Genomic DNA, 18610 nt, shown 5'->3' on the forward strand with positions numbered 1-18610 from the left:
AGCTCCTTCACAGCCCCTGAATCTCACTGCCTCGCTGGGAACCTTAAAACGTCATCTGAATCCTTTCAACCTCTCTCCTTAAGAGGCCCCTTAACAACCTCCTCATGGACCACTTGAGCCTGATCAAGAACCTTTGGAGCAACCATCTTCCTGATGAATCTGGTACAAATCCCAAGACCCCCTCAAAAACCCTAGTAACAGCATCTGGAACCACCACAACCTCCTAGTTGACACACAAAGGAGTTCTGAAACCTCCTTGAAGACTCCTAGAGGTTCTGCAACCTCGTCATGACCTTCCCAAGAACCTTTGAGGCATCCTAAAGGACCAAGGACCCTTCAGACCTTTGTAAGAACCTTTGGAAACCAATCACCTTCTCTGAAAGACGCCCTTTGAAAACCCCTGAAACATCTTTAAAAACACACTGGTCCTTTAGAACATTCTCAGTCATGTGTGAAACCTCATCAGAACCTTCAGAAAATCACTTTGAATCTCTGGAACTCTGAAAGGGACCCTTGAATACCCCCAAGAACTTCTTGCACTCCATTAAGGATCCCTGTAATCCTCTCCAGAACACTTCAGAACCCAAAGAACCTCGGGAACTGCATAAACCGCATTAAAGGCCCCTGAAATCTTTACAAAACCCCTTTAAACCTCTGGAAACTGTGCATGCAAACAAAACACACAGTCCAGGCTGAAAAAAACAGCCTGAGAGGAGGCAACACCCGACAGACCTCATTGAGGGACTAGAAGCAGTGATTTAACAATTCTGAACTTGATGGATCACCAGAATTGACCCACAGCGCCACTCAGTGGTTAGCGTTACAAACAGCACCCTGACAGACGACGATATCCATCAGACACTCTTTAACCTTTGACCTTTAGGAGCAGCTGAACAGTGAAGCTGATTTTCTCCACACATTCAAGCATGTTTCTCCTCTGGTCTGACCAATCAGAGCAGGCGTTTCGCCCCAGCACTGATGGAAAACAACTGCTTTGACTTCAATAAGCAGAAAGTTGCAAAGTAATATTTGGATACTTAACTTGAAAATACTCCCATTACAAGTAAAAGTAAATCCTCTTTAAGTGAAATCATTTTTCAGTTTCATGCAGTAAAATACTGGTTTACGAGTGCAGGACTTTTACCTGCAATACAAAGTGCTGTGTTGGTATATTTACTCAAGTGAAGGATCTAAATACTTCTTCCACCACCTAAAAGTATTATGAATCAAAACTTTCTCTTGTTGCAGTTTCTTCTTCTTCCCGTTTCACAATAAAAAAGACAAGAAATGAAATGAATAAATCGGTTTGTCCTTTATTGCTTCCGTTTCTCTATCTGTCCATATTCATACACTTTCCTGTATTTACATTTCAGTGTTTCCAGTTCCATCTTCTTTCTGTCCAAACATACCAACACTCTTTTCATTTACTTTTCACCATATTTCCAGTTTTCCAGTTAAATTGTTTTCATTTTTTGGTTAATAGATAAAATCTGAACTGCTTACATTCGCACAGAGAAGATACTTATGTTGCTAAATTCAAAGTTCATCATCTTTCTGACTTTTACGTCGTCTTTACTATCTGCTACTTCGCTGAGGCTCCGTGACTCATTGAGATGGAGGCTGAAGCTTAACAAGTGCAACAGAAAAGAAGTGAAGACCAGCAGAAGCAACAAAAAACAAGATAACAGCAAGAAGAGAGGAAGAGGAAACAGGATTATTTACAGTATCAGACAAACTACATCCCTTATTAATTACAGCGTCAGTCAGTGTGGCTGGTAATAACAGAAAAAATGACTTTTTAATTATGAGGAGTCAAAATAAAACATGTCAGCAGGAGCTGCTGTTAAAATATTTCCAGTGAAGAAGAAGCACAAACGGCTCAGCGTGACCCTAACCCTTTAAAACGTTTGAAATCATAGTAATAATAAATAGATCCAGTTAGTTTCTCTTAGTTCAGGCGTTTGGAAACTGGCAACGTTTTGATCGTCATGATGTTGAAACTGGCTGATCTATTAACTGATTTCATGTGACGAAGTGTAAAAAGGTTATTGGTTCAATATATTAGATTGGATGTCATTAGAATCTGTTGAAATTAAAGAAATACATATTATAAATCAAATTATATGATAACGGTTTAGTTGAAATGTCTTTATTTGACCCCTCCGTCATTACGAGGTGGTGTGAAGATGACTTTGGGGAAAACTTTACAACATAACAGCTTAAACTTATTATACTATATTATGATTATCGTAACATTTACTGTGTGATCTCAAAGACCGCAAGATCTCGTCAAAGTAAAATAACTCCACGTCCTCTTTGGTCAAAAGTTGTGTTTGCTACAGTGCGCCAGAGAGAAGGTGGACGTACGTGGTCGTGAATTTAGATTTAGCAAAAGACAAAAACGCAAGATGATTTAAGTTTAAGTAAATTAACTGGAGTTAATTTTTGGGGTCAAAAGAAGATTATTGTGTTATTTTTTTTCTTGAGATCGTGATTCTGCAATTGTGAGAAAAAGCGTGAGGGGTAATTCCATGCATGGCCCTTCCAGGCTTCTGTAGTTTTCTGACACATCAGTGTGGCTACTGAAGACATGTCCTTTATCAGAGAGTTGCCAAGTGTGCTTCAGTACATTCAGTTATTCAGTTAAATGCTTCCGGCCGCAGTCCAGTCCAGTCCAGTCCAGTCCGGTTCAGTTTGCTGAGGCAGTGCAACAGGGAACAGTTTTAACCTGATCTGCAGGAGATCTGACATCGTCACATTCAGGATTGTTTGTGATCTCACAGAACTGGATTTGGGGCAAAGAATCACAGGGATACCGTCCATCTACTTCCTGCCTAATCCAAGTTGCAACTGCGTCTATAAACTTGGTCTGTCCATCAAGAAGTCTCAACCAATCTCTGGCTCAGTTCTCGTTCGGTCCCTGGAGACTCGACAAAAACCTCGTTGTCTGCCTCTCCGTCCTCCTCCTCGCTTTCCACTTCAAAGATGGCGGTCATGGGGGCGGCGTAGAGGCGGCAGCGAGCGGCAAAGCGCCGGCTGGCGGAGCAGGGAGGAGTGAGGGAGCGAGGCCGCATGGAGGGGGAGGAGAGGAAGAAGAAGGGAGAAGAAGAGGAAGAGGTGAGAAGGAGGTGACTGTGCATCTGATCCCTTCGCCTCCATCTGAACATCATGGAGAAGTTCTGAGTGCACGGAGATGTGGGAGACACTGGAACGTCTAGAGTCAGGTGGGCGTTGATATCACATGTGTCCGTGGTGGCTTTGACTTGGTCTGGTGGTGGTGACAGCGTGCTCTGGTGGTCAGCAGCTGTCGTCGGAGAACCAACTATGCGAAGCCGCTCGACGGCAGAGATTCGAGAAGATGAATCAGACCGACTACCCTTCCTCAACACGAGAGCCTTAAAGTTTTCGCTCCTCCCTGATCTCTGACTCTTAAAAGACGCAGGTCGCGTCTGGCAGGGCAGGGGGTCTGTGGGGGTGACCGGAGGGGAGGAGGAGGAAGAGGAAGACGAGATACGTTGTCCTTCGTCTTCAGTATCCCTTCTTCCTAGCATCTTTCTCTTGGACCTGAGAAAAACAGAAAAAGACCAATCACATTCTGGTTCTGTTCTGTAACAAGAACATGCAAGGTCTGACAAGTCGAACGGCCTCTGAGCAAGCCACTCAAACCAGGCCTGTGGCCTCACTTTGCAAACGATTTTGCACGACTCCAAACAACAAAACTCCTGGGTGACCACAAAACCAACTCTTAAATAAAAAGTCAAGATGTGAGAGGATGCAGGGGCAGATTTGTGAGGAAACTTCCAATTTATGGGCACAAGAAAGAAGGAAGGTAGGAAACAAAACTAGAAGCACCGGAGTTTGGGAACGAGAAAGATGGAAGCAACAATAGTGACAGAGCAAGGATACAAAGAAAACAGATGGTTAGAAACAAGGGGCCAGTAAGCTTCAACTGAGGGTACAGGAAATAAATAAGGTCCTATTTCTGGAAATTAAGCCAGGAAGGGAAAGTTAGTACACATGATTGAGAAAAACTAAAGAAAGATAACTGGCTATGAGTGGCAGTTCATCTAGTAAAACCTACCCAGGGTCAAGAACTACTACTACACATTCAGTGACCAATCACAGGCTTTACCTGCAGTCAAACCCCGCCTACCAAGGGCTTTCATGCTGTGCCTTCCCATACTGCACTGCTCCACAGAGGCAGAGGGAGGAATCAAACAGACAGGTGAGAACACGATCGATTGGCTATCATAGCAGCAGGGTTTGAGTGTATTTGTGTGCTCCTACCTGTGGATGACAGCGAACAGATCCTCTGTGGTTCGCGGTTGACCAGAGACAAACAGCTGATCCGCCGAAACGCTGACGAACAGATCAACTAGAAAGAGAAACAAAGAGAAAACTGAAACAGATATTTCGGCTTTTAGTCACACATGACTCAGAATAACAGGGTGTCTATGATTGTGGAGCAGAAATCTGAGCTCTGATTTAGCAGCTTTCTGACTTTTTCACTGATGAAAATAAGACCATAATTAAATACAAACTAAGTGATGATGAGCTAGGAAGAGATCCAATCAGAACAAATCTCTTTGTGTTGTGGTGAGAGAACAGACATATGGATAAATTTCACATCCGATGTCAAGGAAAACAAGACGTGTTGTAAAAAGACAATTGCCAGTAAAAACACAACGACATTTGCTGACGAATCATCCTGAAGTCCATGCAAAGGTAAACATACTTAAACGTTCCTTTTTTTCAAGCTAACTTTATTTTATCAGCCAACCCGAGCTGGTGTCTTTTGCTGAACCTGGAATACAATACAAGCCAGAAGAAACCACCACTGCCTGCACTGACTAGAGAAGTGAGTCAAACTCTGGTCAAATCCAGCAGCCATATATATGCCAGAGCTGTCTGCACTGCCAAAAGCATGCCAACATGTCGGACAAGACAGGCATACTGAGACAGAACAATCGAGTGGTGACATCTCTTACCATCTGGAGTTCCTGTGGCCTCTTTCACCTCCTGCCTTCTCCTGTCTGCTCCCTCCTCGGTGTTCTCCTCCTCTTCTTCCTCTGGTTCCTGTATCAGGAGGTCTGGAAGCGACAGCTCCGCCCGCAGGCTGTCAGTGGACAGCGCACTGCTGATGGAGTACTTGCTCTGACCAATTAGAGCACAGGAGCTCTCTGAGTCACTTGTGTCTTGATTACATACTTTTGTCGCCATCATCCTCGCGCCAATTTGCATTGTTCCCTCTTTCACCACATCTTGTTCATCTCCAGATGAGGATGAAGATGATGATGAAGAGGATGATGATGATGATGACGAAGGGGAAGGCTCCATTGCAGATGACATCATTAGCAGTTGCCTGCCTGCCCTCCTCTTCCGCCTCTTCCTTGCTTCGTCTTTTTTCTTTGTGGTGGGTGGCATCATGATCATTGTCGTCTTTATCCCGGACTCTTCCACCCTTGCCTCATCCTCTTCATCTTCGGCCAGTGACGACCTCATCGTCCTCTTATGAAATGCTTTCTCTTCATCCTTACAAAGTCTTGTCCTGATGACCTCAGCAGAACATGGTTCGGTTGTTCCTCGTTGGGCGCTCCCCTTCTGGGTGGAAGTTCCATGGGCCTCTGAGTTACCTGAGGTGCAACAGATCTTCAAGGTTCCACATCTTCCTGAGCTACCACAGTTCTCCAAAGTGCTCATGGCCTCACTGATAGTGTTTGGGGCCCCTTTGATGCTGCGGGTGCCTGAGAAACCCATGATCTCAAAGGCGCCACAGTTCCCATAGATGCCCATGGGCCCTAAGATGCTACTGGTCCCCATTGTGTCACAATTTCCTGAGGTATCACAGTTCTCCAAGGTACCCATGGTCCCATTTAAAGTGTTGTCAGCTCTTATAGTAGCCAAGATTCCAGAAGTGACCATGGTCCCTAAGGTACTACTGGTTCCTGTGTTGCTCTGAGTCAGTGACGTACCAGTGGTCCCCAGGGTGTCAAAGGTCCCAGACGTACCTTTGGATGCTTCCAATGTATTTCTAGGTGCAAAGAGTGGTTTTGCTCTTTTGGGTGAGGTCAATGAGAGATTTGGCTTTTTGTGCAAAATCGGTGGCTTCTGCCTCTGAGGGGAGCTGGCAGGTGAGTGTGTAGTGATGTCAGCAGGTGTTGTGTTCACAAACAAAGAAGCAGCATTCACTGAGTGAGCAGGTAAAGTTGCTTTGTCAGAAATTGTCATCTTGTCAACAGTGGTGCATGTCAAGTGCTTTGGTGAAGGTGTACTATGGGTCAGATGCATGTGCAAAGGAGTGCAGAAAGAATCAACAGGAAGCTGTGATTGGCTGCTGAGCCCAGGAGGAGGTGCTGTCATTTGTCCATTGCTCTTCCACCCATCTGGTCCTTGTCTGGCCTCAGATGACGCCATGAGACCCGGAATGCAAAGATCAGGCTTCTTTGGCAGGATCGGCTTCTCTGGGGAGCAGAGCCTTCTTGGACTACCCGTCTTACAGACTCTATTATTCTGTTTTAAATCACTATATGCTGTGGAATCCCCTTTAGCTGCACTATGACTGCGCATTTCGGAATTATTCTTGTCATTTATCTCGACTTTATCTTTGCTCTCTGACAGTATAGTTCTGCTTTCTTTCTGAGACCCTTGTTTTGTTCCAGAGAGGGTCCAGTATGAAGGATCTGTGTGCCAAACACCCTCAGTGTTTTCCAGTTTCTCTGCAGGGTCAGTTAGCTTAGCATCTGCTAACACTATATCTGTGACCTGTTGTTGCAAAGAAGTGTAATGGATAGATGTGTTGATGTGGTTTTTGCTAGTACAATAAGACATTTTGTCCAAGGGGTTATCAGGACTGGAGGCTGGATTGTTTGCCAGTGTAGCATACATGTCTGAATCTTCGTTCTCTCGTTCATTGTGCTGGATGTCTTGGGGAGTTTCGCCATTCGCCAACCTATACCCAGAGCGTCTCTGGTTAGCCGGGCTAGCAACAGTGCCTCGTAGGTTCTGCAGGTTAGCATACGATGGCTCATCGTTGGGTGTTCTCACACCACTTTTTGTTATGTTGTAGGAGCCATAATCTAATTTGCATTCAGGTCGCTGAACATCAGTGTTGGCTGGGCTATGAGGACTAGCATTCCCCATTAAAGCACTAGTCGTGTTAGAGTCATTGCTACCTACATGACTGACAGTATTTTGTGATCCAGCTCCATCTAGTTTAACATTAGTGTTGGCCCTGCCATCCAGTTTAGCATTTGCCAACACAGCGCTGTGTGGAGGAGCTTCTTTGCTTGGTAAATCATGGAGAGTATTAGCATGGTTAGCATTAGCTGACATCTTGTCATCTTGACTGTGGAGTGTAGCATCACCAGAAGCAACACTGGCTAGTTCGATGCCAGTGAGCAGGCCCTCCTGGTTCTTGATGGAGCGAAGCTTGACGCCCTGCAAAGCTTGGGCTGTGACCAGGGGGCAGGTTGTGGCCACTCTAACCCAGAGGTTTGGAGAACTACGGGGGGGAAGTGGGGTGGCAGGGGATATGGGGAAAGTAGGCAGAAAAGGAAGAGGAGGTGGTGGTGGAGGAGGAAGGTCAGCAATTGGCAATTCGGGGAGTTCTGGTGGGGGTGGAAGAGGAGAAGATGGTAGGGGAGGTGGGGAAGTTGGGAGGGGTTGGAAGTTGGTTGATGACGACATGGTGGACATCAGAACATGATTGGAGGTCTGCCTGATGGCATAGGAATAGGGGGGAGGAGGGGGCCGGGAGGAAGAAGGAAGAGGAGGAGGAGTAGGGAGGGATGAGGGTGGGAGAGGAGGAGGTGGGGGAGGGGGAGGAGGAAGAGAAGAAGGTGGTGGAGGAGGAGCAGCTGAGAGTTTGTTGACAGAAGGAGGAACAGGCAGGCATCGCTGAGAAAGGGAAGGAGCACGAGGAGGAGACGTTTGAATGGGGGAGTAGAAGGATGGAGTGGAGGAGCATTCTGGTAGAGGAGGAGGAGGAGGAGGAGGAGGGAGAAGAGGATGCTTGGCAGAAGAGTCTGAAGAGGTACAGGAGGAGAGGGAGGATGTGGAGGAAAATGAGGAGGAGAGGGAGGAAAAGAGTGATGACTTCCTCTCTGGCACTGGTGGCTTTGGCCTCCTTTCGCCCCGAGACCTCGACCTGGGCAGAGAGGAGACGACAGGGGACATGGGGGAGGAAGAGGAGTGTGAAGAGGAGAGGGGGGAAGTTGGGGGGAGGGAGAAAGCCCCATGGCTCACTGCGAGAGGGGAGGAGGGGGTGAGGGGGGAAGACACAGGAGTGCCAGGAGTGGGGGTGTTAGATTGGCTCGAGTAGCCACTTGAAGGCGAAGCAAGGCGCTGGAGCCCAGCAACGGAAGAGGCAGCTTGTTGGGGGTTGGGAGTAAATCTCAGCCCCTCCTCCTCTGAGCCTGGAGACCCAGGGGTGAGGACATGAGCATGGGAGTGGCCATGGCTCGGTGGTCGGTGCTCGGAAGGAGGGTAGTCAACGGAGGTTGGTACCTGGCAGTCCAGGCTTAAAGGTTCAAAGGTTGTGACTGTCCCACAGTTAAACCCACTCTGGCGCCTTTTGGTGTTGCTCCTGGGCACCCAGGGGTCATGGAAGGTCTGTGGAGACAAAGGGGGCGTCCGCTGGGTGGTGTGCTCCAGATGGGGGCTCTGTTCCAAACGGGGACTGGAGGAGGAGCGGAAGGGTTTGCTACGACCGGGACGGCGCCTCAGAGAGTCAGAGCGCAATGGTGGAGGAGGCGGGCGCTTGGACTTGCGGAGGGAGATGCTGCGGGTGATGGTGCGAGAGTAGGAGGAGGAACTACTGTACTTCCTTCTCTCCCGGTTTGGCGAGGGGGAGGAAGTCATTTTCTCTGAACACAAAGAGTTGCTGTCAGTGTGAGTGGGAGAAGAGCAACCAGAGGAGAGCAGGGGCTCACAGTTCCAACCTTCCCCAGAAACACATCTCATCTCCTGGGTGATGCTATTCCAGTCACCCCCAGTCTGGCTGCTGTGGACACTGGAGCTGGGGGAGAGAGGCTGGTAGCTCCACGTCTCCCCATTGTAGGTGTCACCATTGTAGGAGCACCGGGTATTCTGCCGGCTGGCAGTCTGGTAATGCAGAGCCTGGTGGCTAAACTGTGAGTCTGAGTCTGTGATGGAGGAGGAGGAGAGGTAGTGGGAGGAGGAACTGTCATTCAGGAGCTTATCACTGGGGTAAGACCACTCTGATTGGAGGGAATGGCTGGGGGTGCCTGGGAGGGAGGAGGTGACGGGAGAGGTAGGAAAAGAAGAACAGGAGGAGGAAGGAGACTGGGGGATGACTCTGGCAGTGGGGTCAAAGGGCAGAAGGGGCTGGAGGTCACTGGGGAAACCCTGCATATCCTGTGAGTGGAGAAGAAAACAGGAAGAAAAAAAGAGAAGGAAAAAGTATTTTTATGTTGTTTTAGATACTATTCTCCTTGTGTCAAAGATTTCTCCTCAAACTCACCTGGCAACAAGATGAGGAGGCGCTGAGTGTCCTGTAGGAGGTGCTGTTACAACTGGCCTCAGAGTTCAGCGAGGAGTTAGTTGCCAGACGTGGCAGGCTGCAGACCTCTGAGGAGGAAGAGCAGCAGGAGGAGGAGCAGTCATGACAGGTGACTACAGGTGAGGACGAGGTGAGGGAGGCCATGAGGCTGGACATCCCCTGTCCTCTTGGGGCTCGGATCCTCCTTGCTGGTACCTGCCCCTTCTCTCTGACTTCTCCCTTGTCATTCTCTTCCATCTCGTCCCCTGCGTTCTCCTGCTGGTGGGCAGAGGTGCAGGAGGCAGGTCGACCCACGGTGGAGAACTGACCGGGAAGAACCGAAGAGACTGAAGGCGAGTCTGGCAAGACAGAAGGTAAGAACAGAGAAGAAGAAATGCTTTGTAAGAAAAAAAGGTGACTATTTGATGTACGCATTGAGTGATAGAGCGCTGCAAGAAGGGACATGAATGGAAGATGAAGTGACTGATTAATGAATGGGGCGTTGAATGGATGGAGCGTATACCCAGCTTGCGGTTGACATCACCAGGTATCCCAGTAACTGTCTTACGGCGGCTCAGGTTACGGGATCGCCGGGATAACGAGTCAGTGTTGGAAACCACTCTTCGAAAACTGGCCTGACGATCAAAGCTCTCTCCTGAACGTTGCATACATACAAAAACACAACAAACACAGGAATATGAGAAAACCCTTTTAGAGATTTTATAGAACAAGAGATTCTGTTTGTTTAACAGGTTCCAAGACCGAGACAAATCCTTACTCTGTCAAGTCTCAAGTCCGACTTATGCTCCGAATCATAGTTGAGTCCTGTGCTAGAGTCAAGTTTCAAGTCTAGAATCCAGTCTGAAGACCTGCTTAAGTCCAGAGTCTGAATCAAAGCTCTATTCTGAGTTAAGTCTTAACTTCAAGTAGAGTTTCAAGTCAGAATGTCAAATCCTAAACCCAGGGCAAGAATCAAGTCTGAGTTTAATCTCAAATCCATGTCATGTCCCAAGTCTAAATTGAGTCTCTAGTCGAAGTCAAGTATCAACTTTGAGCCTCTTCTCAAGCGGGAGTTGAGTCCAAAAAAAGTTTCAAGAATAAACTGAATCTCAAGTCCAAGTCAAGTCCAGTCAGAGTTGAATTTAAAGCTTGAATCTTGGGTCTGAGTCAAGTATGAAGTCCACATCAAATTTTTAGTCCGAGATTACTCTCAAAACCGAGTCAAATCTCAAGTTTACGAGTCCTTAATATTCAAATCTGGATGAGAGTCCAGTCCCCTACCTGTGATATTGATGGGGACTATATCAGCTCCGACTGCCTCAGCCTGCTGCCTCATCCTCTCCTCTGGAGTTGGAAGCCGGGGAGTTGGCTCCATCTCCACCTCAACTGTTGGCTCATAGGTGGGGGCCAAGACGTTCCAACTGGAGGCAGGGTGGACAGGGTTGAGGACCAGTGGGGTCTGAGGTCGAGTGTTGTTCAAGATGAACCTCTCATCTTCATCTGTGAAAGCTGAGGACTGAATACACACACACAAAAACACACTATTAACGTACACATTTGTCTGTCAGCAGGCCCTGGTTTAATCTGGTAAATTCAAGTTTTACCCCCGTAGGTCCATCTGAACTGCAGTAGAGTCAAATCTACCCCTGCAGGGTTGGATTAAACCCTGCTGTAGCTGAATTTAACCCCAGCAGAGTCTAACAGCCTGAAAGTTTTGAGGTTAAGCACTGCAGAATCTGTGAACTGGAGAGTTAGGTTTAACCAAGGTGGACTCTGGTTTAACTACAGCAGAATCACAACTAAAACAGGTTAAGTCTGGATGAACAAGAACCAGTCAAAATTGAACTCACCAGAGTGGAGCTGAATTCTAGTTTAGCCTTGTAGTTTAATCTTAAAACTCAGGTTTAACGTCAGGATGGTCTTTCCTGGTTCTAGCTAAACCCATCTAGCATCCCATGGAATCTGATAGGGACAATCTTAACCACGGCAAAGTCTAGTTTAGCCCCACTTAAATCAAGATAGAATCCAATATAATCTAGAGTCTAGTTTAAAATTAAGTATCCAGGTTAAACCCTGTAGAGTCAAGTTTCACCCCAGTTAAATCCAACTGGACTGCAGTTGAGCCAAATTTGTGGTTTATGGTTGGGTTAAACCCCAGTACAGATGATTTTAACCACAATATAGTCCAACCCAGACACAGTCAAGTTTAACCTCAGTAGAATCTAATTTAACTCGTTCTGTTAAACTGCAAAATGTATCTTAATCTCATTGAGTCTGGATTAACTCACTGGTTTAACTCAAGATCAAGCTAGAGTCAAATTTAAACACTGTTGGGTCTGGTTTCAACGAACAGAATCTAGCTGTGACCCAGTGGTTGGTGATTAACTTACCCCTGGTTGGGTGTGAGTAGGATAGTACTCTAGTTTAGTCTAGTTAATTCTGGTCTAGTCTACTTTAGTCTAGTTTTGATCTAAATTTACCTTTCTCCTCCAAACTGAAAACTTGAAACAAACTGTAAAGCAAGAGTGAGAGAAAAAGTCCAGGACTCTGGACCTCTGAGAGGAGGGAGGAAGAGTAGAGAGAGTGAGAAACAAAAGAAGAAGAAGGAAACAATGTAAATGAGTGAGCAGGAGAGAGGAGACGCTCTGTGGTGAAGACAATATGACACACCATGGTTTCATAACTGTCAGTAGTTCAGTTTGACCAGCAGATGGCAGCAAAACAGAGTGATTATCTACTAATGCAGGGAGTTCAAACCAGTCCAGAACTGGATCGAAGCTGATCAGACAGCATCCGGCTGGATTAGAGTGGGTCCACAATCAAAATGAGCCTGTCGGGTCTGAAGAGTTCAGTCCTTGAGTTTTTTCTTTTTCACCACATCTCAGAGGGAAATGATCCTTTTTACTTCATGACATTTATCTGACAGCTTTAGTTATGAGTTATTAATTTTTACACACAAAAACATGTGAAAAGCTGATAAAATATGTTTGTTTAACAATTATTGAATTAAGAAAATTAACTTGAAAGACAGTTTAAAAATCATATTAAGTTTGAGCTTCTCAGATGTTTGATTTTTCCTCTGAATGATCTGAATGTGTTTGTAATAATGTGGAGCTTTGGACTAAACAAACACTGTGAAGGCGTCACTTTGGCCTCATCGTCACCACATTTCTCACTATTTTCACAATGTTTCCAAACCGAACGATCGATCGATTAATGGAGGAAATAATCAGCTGATTGATCCAGAATGAAAAGAATCATTAGTTCAAATGAAGCTCAACCAGCTCCAACAGTAAAATCCTGCTTTGACATGAACGACTGAGTCACAGTAATCTGATGAGGTCAGAGAGAACAGGAGAACAGGAGAACAGGAGAACAGTCACAGGGTGACTTTAAGTACATTTTACTCATTATATTTACATACTTTTACATTTTCAATTTTTACTTATAACAGTGGGTATTAATACACTGGTTGTGTATCAGTGTCAATAATAATAATAATTAACCTGTGACAGCTCTCTTATACGCAGTGGTGGAATTAAACTAGGAAAGTGTATTCAAGTACATCACTTAGTACAAATACAGTTTTAAGGTACTAGTACTTGAGTATTTCCACACTCTGCGACTTTATACTCGTCCTCCAGTACATTTCTCACTACATTTTTGTACTTGCTGGACTGCAGTCGTTTCAGCCTCATTAATATTCACAACACTGTACCCATATTAATATCATGTGTGTGTGTGTGTGTGTGTGTCACTAACCATCTTCCTGCTTTTGTCCCTCCACCGGCTGCGTGCTCTGCTGCCCTCTGATTGGTTGAGCCCAGAAGAGGATGGACTCTGTGGGCGGGGCTGAGAGCTGCCGGGGAGGCTATAGCCATGCTGAGTCAGCCCGTTGCATGCTACACACACACACACACACACACACACACACACACACACACACACACACACACACACACACACACACGAGAGAATAGAAGCGAGACAATAAAGATGTTCACACAGCAAATAACCAAAAAAAAAAAACCAAACAAATCCACAACTAACAAAAGGTTTTCAGTCAATTTATCAATATTTCAGACAATTTTATGATCATTTTGGGCCAAAAATATCTAAATAAAAGAACATGATTATGATATTTATTCTTTAAACTGCAGTAAATCAATAGATCAGATGAGAATATGTGAGTTTATGATGCCGATTCCTCTAAATCAATCAATCGAGTGGAAATTCTGCTCTAACGGGTGAGATGAAAGGAGGTCCTTTGTCTGGGAATGGGGGGTCACATGTAGTACTGCAGCTGCTGTGATGCAGTCTGCAGTACTGTGTGGTGTGTGTGTGTGTGTGTGTGTGTGTGTGTGTGTGTGTGTGCTGCAGCCCTCTGCAATCTGCTCTCAGTATTCAATAATTGAATTCATCAGTTAGAGCCGCAGAATCAAGAGCTAAAGTCACCAAAATAAGAAAATAAGAGCTTTTAAATCTGGTTCAAGAGCAAATACCTGATCTCTAAAAACCCACAAAATGGGGTTTTATTTACAGACAGTCATGAAGTACTCACATCTTTTACTGAAGTACCACAGTGTAGAAATACTCTGTTACAAGTCACGACTTCAGTGAGACTGATTTGATGATTAACGTCTGAATGTTGCTGAAAATTCAGATTCAAGTAAAAATCCACCTTCTTCTTGTCAACATAAAAAGACCCAAACCAACAAGGTGTCAGCGCGTCTCTCAATACTGTCTGACTTCCTGTCTGCAGCTCTTAGCTCTAAGCCCATTGGTTCCTTCCTAAGATGTGAATCTTTAAAAAGCACCTCACAAATATACAGTTTCCCTCCGTCACTGCGGTTTCTAAACAAACAAACAGGAGGAAATAGTGCATTTGTATGGGACTATTTTCAGCGGCGGATTAATCCACGGCAGGACGGTGCACAGTGTGAGTATTCAGGTTCATTATCAGCACAGGTGTTGTTCTCTGTTGACCTCTGACCTTGCAGATCATCAGCGCTGCCGGATCGTCTTTTTCCAGGGATGAAGAGCAGACTGTTCTGGGGCTTCTGGGTAGTGTAGTGAACAGACCACTTCCTGTCTGCGTCCCCTGCTGCAGAGACAGACACAGAGTGCAGCACAGTTCAGTGTGTGTTTAATCTAGTTCCAGCACATTCACACACACACACACAGAAGTGATGATCAGTGTTGCAGCACTCAGCACTCCTCAAGGTGACCTCAGACACACACAGTACCAGAGGGCTTTTATTCTGAAGGAGCAGCAGATTGATTAGTTCTGGTATTTCGTGGACAGATGTGAAGTTACAGTCTCAGTTTAAAGGCACTTTAATTTAAATATTTCTCATTTGACGGACCAGAACAAGCTCTCAGTGATTATTCGTAGCGAAACAACACATTACATTTATCTGGAAGACATTTCTGTCCAATTCGTCCCCCGTGGAACAAGTTTGGGGTTTGGGGTCTTTCTCACGGACACTTTGCCATGTGGACCAGAGGTGGCAGCAGCTGATATATAAATCCAAACAACTAATTTATTTAAATTTACAACATTTTGATCTCAAAAAGGATTTAATCATGAATCATCTCCAATTATTGACGACAGCACTCAAACAACATACAGCACAACTCATCATGAGGCCATGCAGTGATGCTCAATGATGCGGCACAAAACACACCAGGTCACTAACTATCTGCCATGACGCCATGAATTAGAGACTATTTTAAATGCTTTAAAAGCAACATTAAAGACAGCACGAAGTCTGAGGTGTGAAAACGAAATGACACACAAGAAGAAGAGAGTGAAAAATCAACAGATGATCCTTCTGAATCCAGCAGATCACCAGAGCCTCCATCAGGTTTAATGCATGCATCGTTCCAGTCCTGCATGTTGGGCACACGTGTTTCACCATCGCCCAAACAAACTGTGATGGTGATATTTCAGCCTCCTGAGAGCTCACAGACCCTGATGAATGAACTGTGCTGTTGACTGAACAGAAGCTGTCGCAGGTGAGAGACTTCCATCACCTCTGCACCTGAGCGCTCAGATAACGTGAGAGTCCTGTGGTCAGCACACACGCTTCAACATCTTCAACCAGGTTGCACAGAAAGCAGCGCTGAGTGAGACAGGACAGGTTTCTCTATGCCGACACATAAACTGACATAAGTGGAAATGTTTGAGAATTGAAGACATTTTCTGAGGTGGCAGGTTCCACAAATCACTGCAGGCTGAAATATGTTTGGAATGACTGTAACTGACGCCTGCCAGCCGATCAGAGAGCGGAATTTTCTGTTGCCGTGGTTAATTTGGTTTCCAGTCTCCACGTTCTGGGGGTGCTTCAGAGGTCCTTGAGGAGGTTCCTAAGAACCCTAAGTGTCTCCAGAATCTGAGGGGTCCTTGAGATGGCATCAGAAGCCCTTTCAGAAGCTTCCCTGGGTCCTTGAACCAAGCGTGAAGATTTAAAGGGTCCTTGAGGAGGTCATTGAAAAGGTTCTAGGGGTCCTTGAGGAGGTACCAAAGGTTTAAATAATCCTTGTGGAGGTCCCATGGACTTTGAAAAGCTACCAAAGCTTCTTGAGGAGGTTCCAAGGGTTCTTGAAAGAGTTCTTCAAGTTTAATGGTCCTTGAAGGGATTCTGGAGGACCCTGGGTGTTAAGGTCCTTGAGGAAAGTCCTGGGATCCTTGAATCAGTTACCTGTATTGTTGCTATGGTTACCTGCGGTTTAGCATGCCTTGAGCGCGGATTTCGAAGCGTGGCTGACCTGAACTATGATTGATTTTAACACCTGACAGCCAATCAGAGAGCTGCTTGTTATGAGGTCATCTTTAGAGAACTATTATACTGATGCTCTGCCGCCCAGCAGCACAGATCTCAAATCAGTTCATCATCGCCGAAACACAGCAGGAACATGAATATAACACAGACACACAGACACACACACACAGAGAGACACACACAGACACACACACGCACACACACACGCACACACACACAGACACACACACACACACACTCACCTCTGGTCTTGTTGAGATATTTGAGGACAGATTTGATCGCTGCTCTGATCAGAACCATAACGACGCCCCACACACACACACACACACACAGACACACACTCACTCACAGTGGACACACACACTCCTGAGGCTGCAGCAGACAGAGCAGCAGCAGTAATGCAGCTCGACTCTCCTCCCACCTCTCTCTCGCTCTCACTCGCCCCTCTCTCGCTCTCTTTTTCTTTCTGTCTCTCTCACTCACACACACACACACACACACACACACACACACACACACAGTCACATTTGTTGGCAGGAAGCCAGCACACGTGTGTGTCCTTCATGTGTGTCACCAGGTGATGAAGGTTACCCACAAATACTGCATCAACACACACACACACACACACACAAAAATGATGCTTTGAAGATGAAGGCAGATGAAGATAGAGGATTTTGTGTGTGTGTGTGTGTGTGCTTTAAATGCGAGGCTGTTCATCTTTTATTCTGTGTGTTCTCCGTCTTTGCTGTGGTTCTCTGTGTTCTTGGATTTCTGTCTCTGTGAGGACTAAACTGAGGGAGGACATCCCGAGGCTTTTTCAAACAGCTGTTTGCAGAACAGGACGAATGTCAGGGACAGAACTGAAAATGAGGAAGGGCCTGGAGCGCTTCCATGGATCCTTGAGGACATATAACAGGTGCTTGATAAGGTAAAAAAGGTCTTTGAGGAGGTCTACAGGGGCCAGGGGCGGGGTGGGGGTCTCTAAAGAGGATCAAAGCTCTGAATGGAATCTCAAAAGGCGTATTAATATAATACCTAATATTTAGCACGATACAGTATGACAACAATCCAGTGATATGATCTACATTACTCTGAAATGAGCCATACTTAAATTTGAATGCAGTACTTTTCCTGTGGTATTACTACTTTGACTGAAGTAAAAGATCTGCAGGCAGATGTTCCACCAGTGCTTACATGTAATAACATGCAGACGTCATCGTTCTCTACAGAGAACAACACATGAAGACTTAAAAGTCACAATAATCACATTTAACGAACTGATATGAATGAAAATGACACTGAATTAAAACGAGCTTTATCTCGGGTTCGATTGGTGATCGTGTGTCTCTACTTCTGGGTTCTGAACAAGTCGGACAGGAACCAGCTGTCAGGCCTTCAACTGATTTTCTTCTTTCGTGGTGGATAATCTGAGACACATCTGCAAACATTCAGAGTGCCACAAATGAAAATGTCAGCTGTCCTGGAGCTCAGCAGACAGTCATGTTTCAGCCGGATGACGGCATCGGCACAACTGTCGGAAAGATTTCCGCTGAGCGCGTGTCTGAGCGCAGGACTGTGCATCTACGGCGCAAACTACATCCACACCGCCTGCAAACTACATCCACATGCCTGCAAAAACTACATCCACACGCCTGCAAAACTGCATCCACACCGCCTGCAAAACTGCATCCACACGCCTGCAAAAACTACATCCACACCGCCTGCAAAACTGCATCCACACGCCTGCAAAAACTACATCCACACCGCCTGCAAAAACTACATCCACACGCCTGCAAAACTACATCCACACGCCTGCAAAACTGCATCCACACGCCTGCAAAAACTACATCCACACCGCCTGCAAAACTGCATCCACACCGCCTGCAAAAACTACATCCACACCACCTGCAAAACTACATCCACACCGCCTGCAAAACTGCATCCACACGCCTGCAAAAACTACATCCACACCGCCTGCAAAACTACATCCACACCGCCTGCAAAACTGCATCCACACGCCTGCAAAACTACATCCACACTGCCTGCAAAAACTGCATCCACACCGCCTGCAAACTACATCCACACTGCCTGCAAAAACTACATCCACACCGCCTGCAAAACTACATCCACACCGCCTGCAAAACTACATCCACACGCCTGCAAAAACTACATCCACACTGCCTGCAAAACTGCATCCACACGCCTGCAAAAACTACATCCACACCGCCTGCAAAACTACATCCACACCGCCTGCAAAAACTACATCCACACCGCCTGCAAACTACATCCACACGCCTGCAAAAACTACATCCACACGCCTGCAAAA

At 46.0% G+C, this 18610-nt stretch overlaps 1 protein-coding gene across 1 annotated transcript; it reads right to left on the bottom strand.

Moving 5' to 3' along the window:
- Window positions 1-1328: 1328 nt before the first annotated feature.
- Window positions 1329-16584, bottom strand: nhsl1a (NHS-like 1a). Its single transcript, XM_041966688.1, has 9 exons — window positions 16527-16584; window positions 14493-14600; window positions 13262-13401; window positions 10781-11015; window positions 10023-10154; window positions 9482-9858; window positions 4989-9375; window positions 4288-4375; window positions 1329-3564 (listed from the first exon to the last, which is right to left on the bottom strand). The coding sequence occupies exons 1-9, from the start codon at window positions 16582-16584 to the stop codon at window positions 2877-2879; spliced, it is 6213 nt and encodes a 2070-aa protein (XP_041822622.1). The 3' UTR covers window positions 1329-2876.
- Window positions 16585-18610: the final 2026 nt, after the last annotated feature.

This window comes from Chelmon rostratus, chromosome 24 (genome assembly GCF_017976325.1).
Source record: "Chelmon rostratus isolate fCheRos1 chromosome 24, fCheRos1.pri, whole genome shotgun sequence".
Classification (NCBI taxonomy): domain Eukaryota; kingdom Metazoa; phylum Chordata; class Actinopteri; order Chaetodontiformes; family Chaetodontidae; genus Chelmon; species Chelmon rostratus.

Excerpts from the sequence above, each read along its gene's own strand:
- nhsl1a (XM_041966688.1), bottom strand. The coding sequence starts at position 16,584 with ATGGTTCTGATCAGAGCAGCGATCAAATCTGTCCTCAAATATCTCAAC. Across the intron at positions 13,402-14,492 it reads CAGCGCTGATGATCTGCAAG|CATGCAACGGGCTGACTCAG; the intron begins GTCAGAGGTCAA and ends GTGTGTGTGTAG. Across the intron at positions 3,565-4,287 it reads CTGTTCGCTGTCATCCACAG|GTCCAAGAGAAAGATGCTAG; the intron begins GTAGGAGCACAC and ends TGTTTTTCTCAG.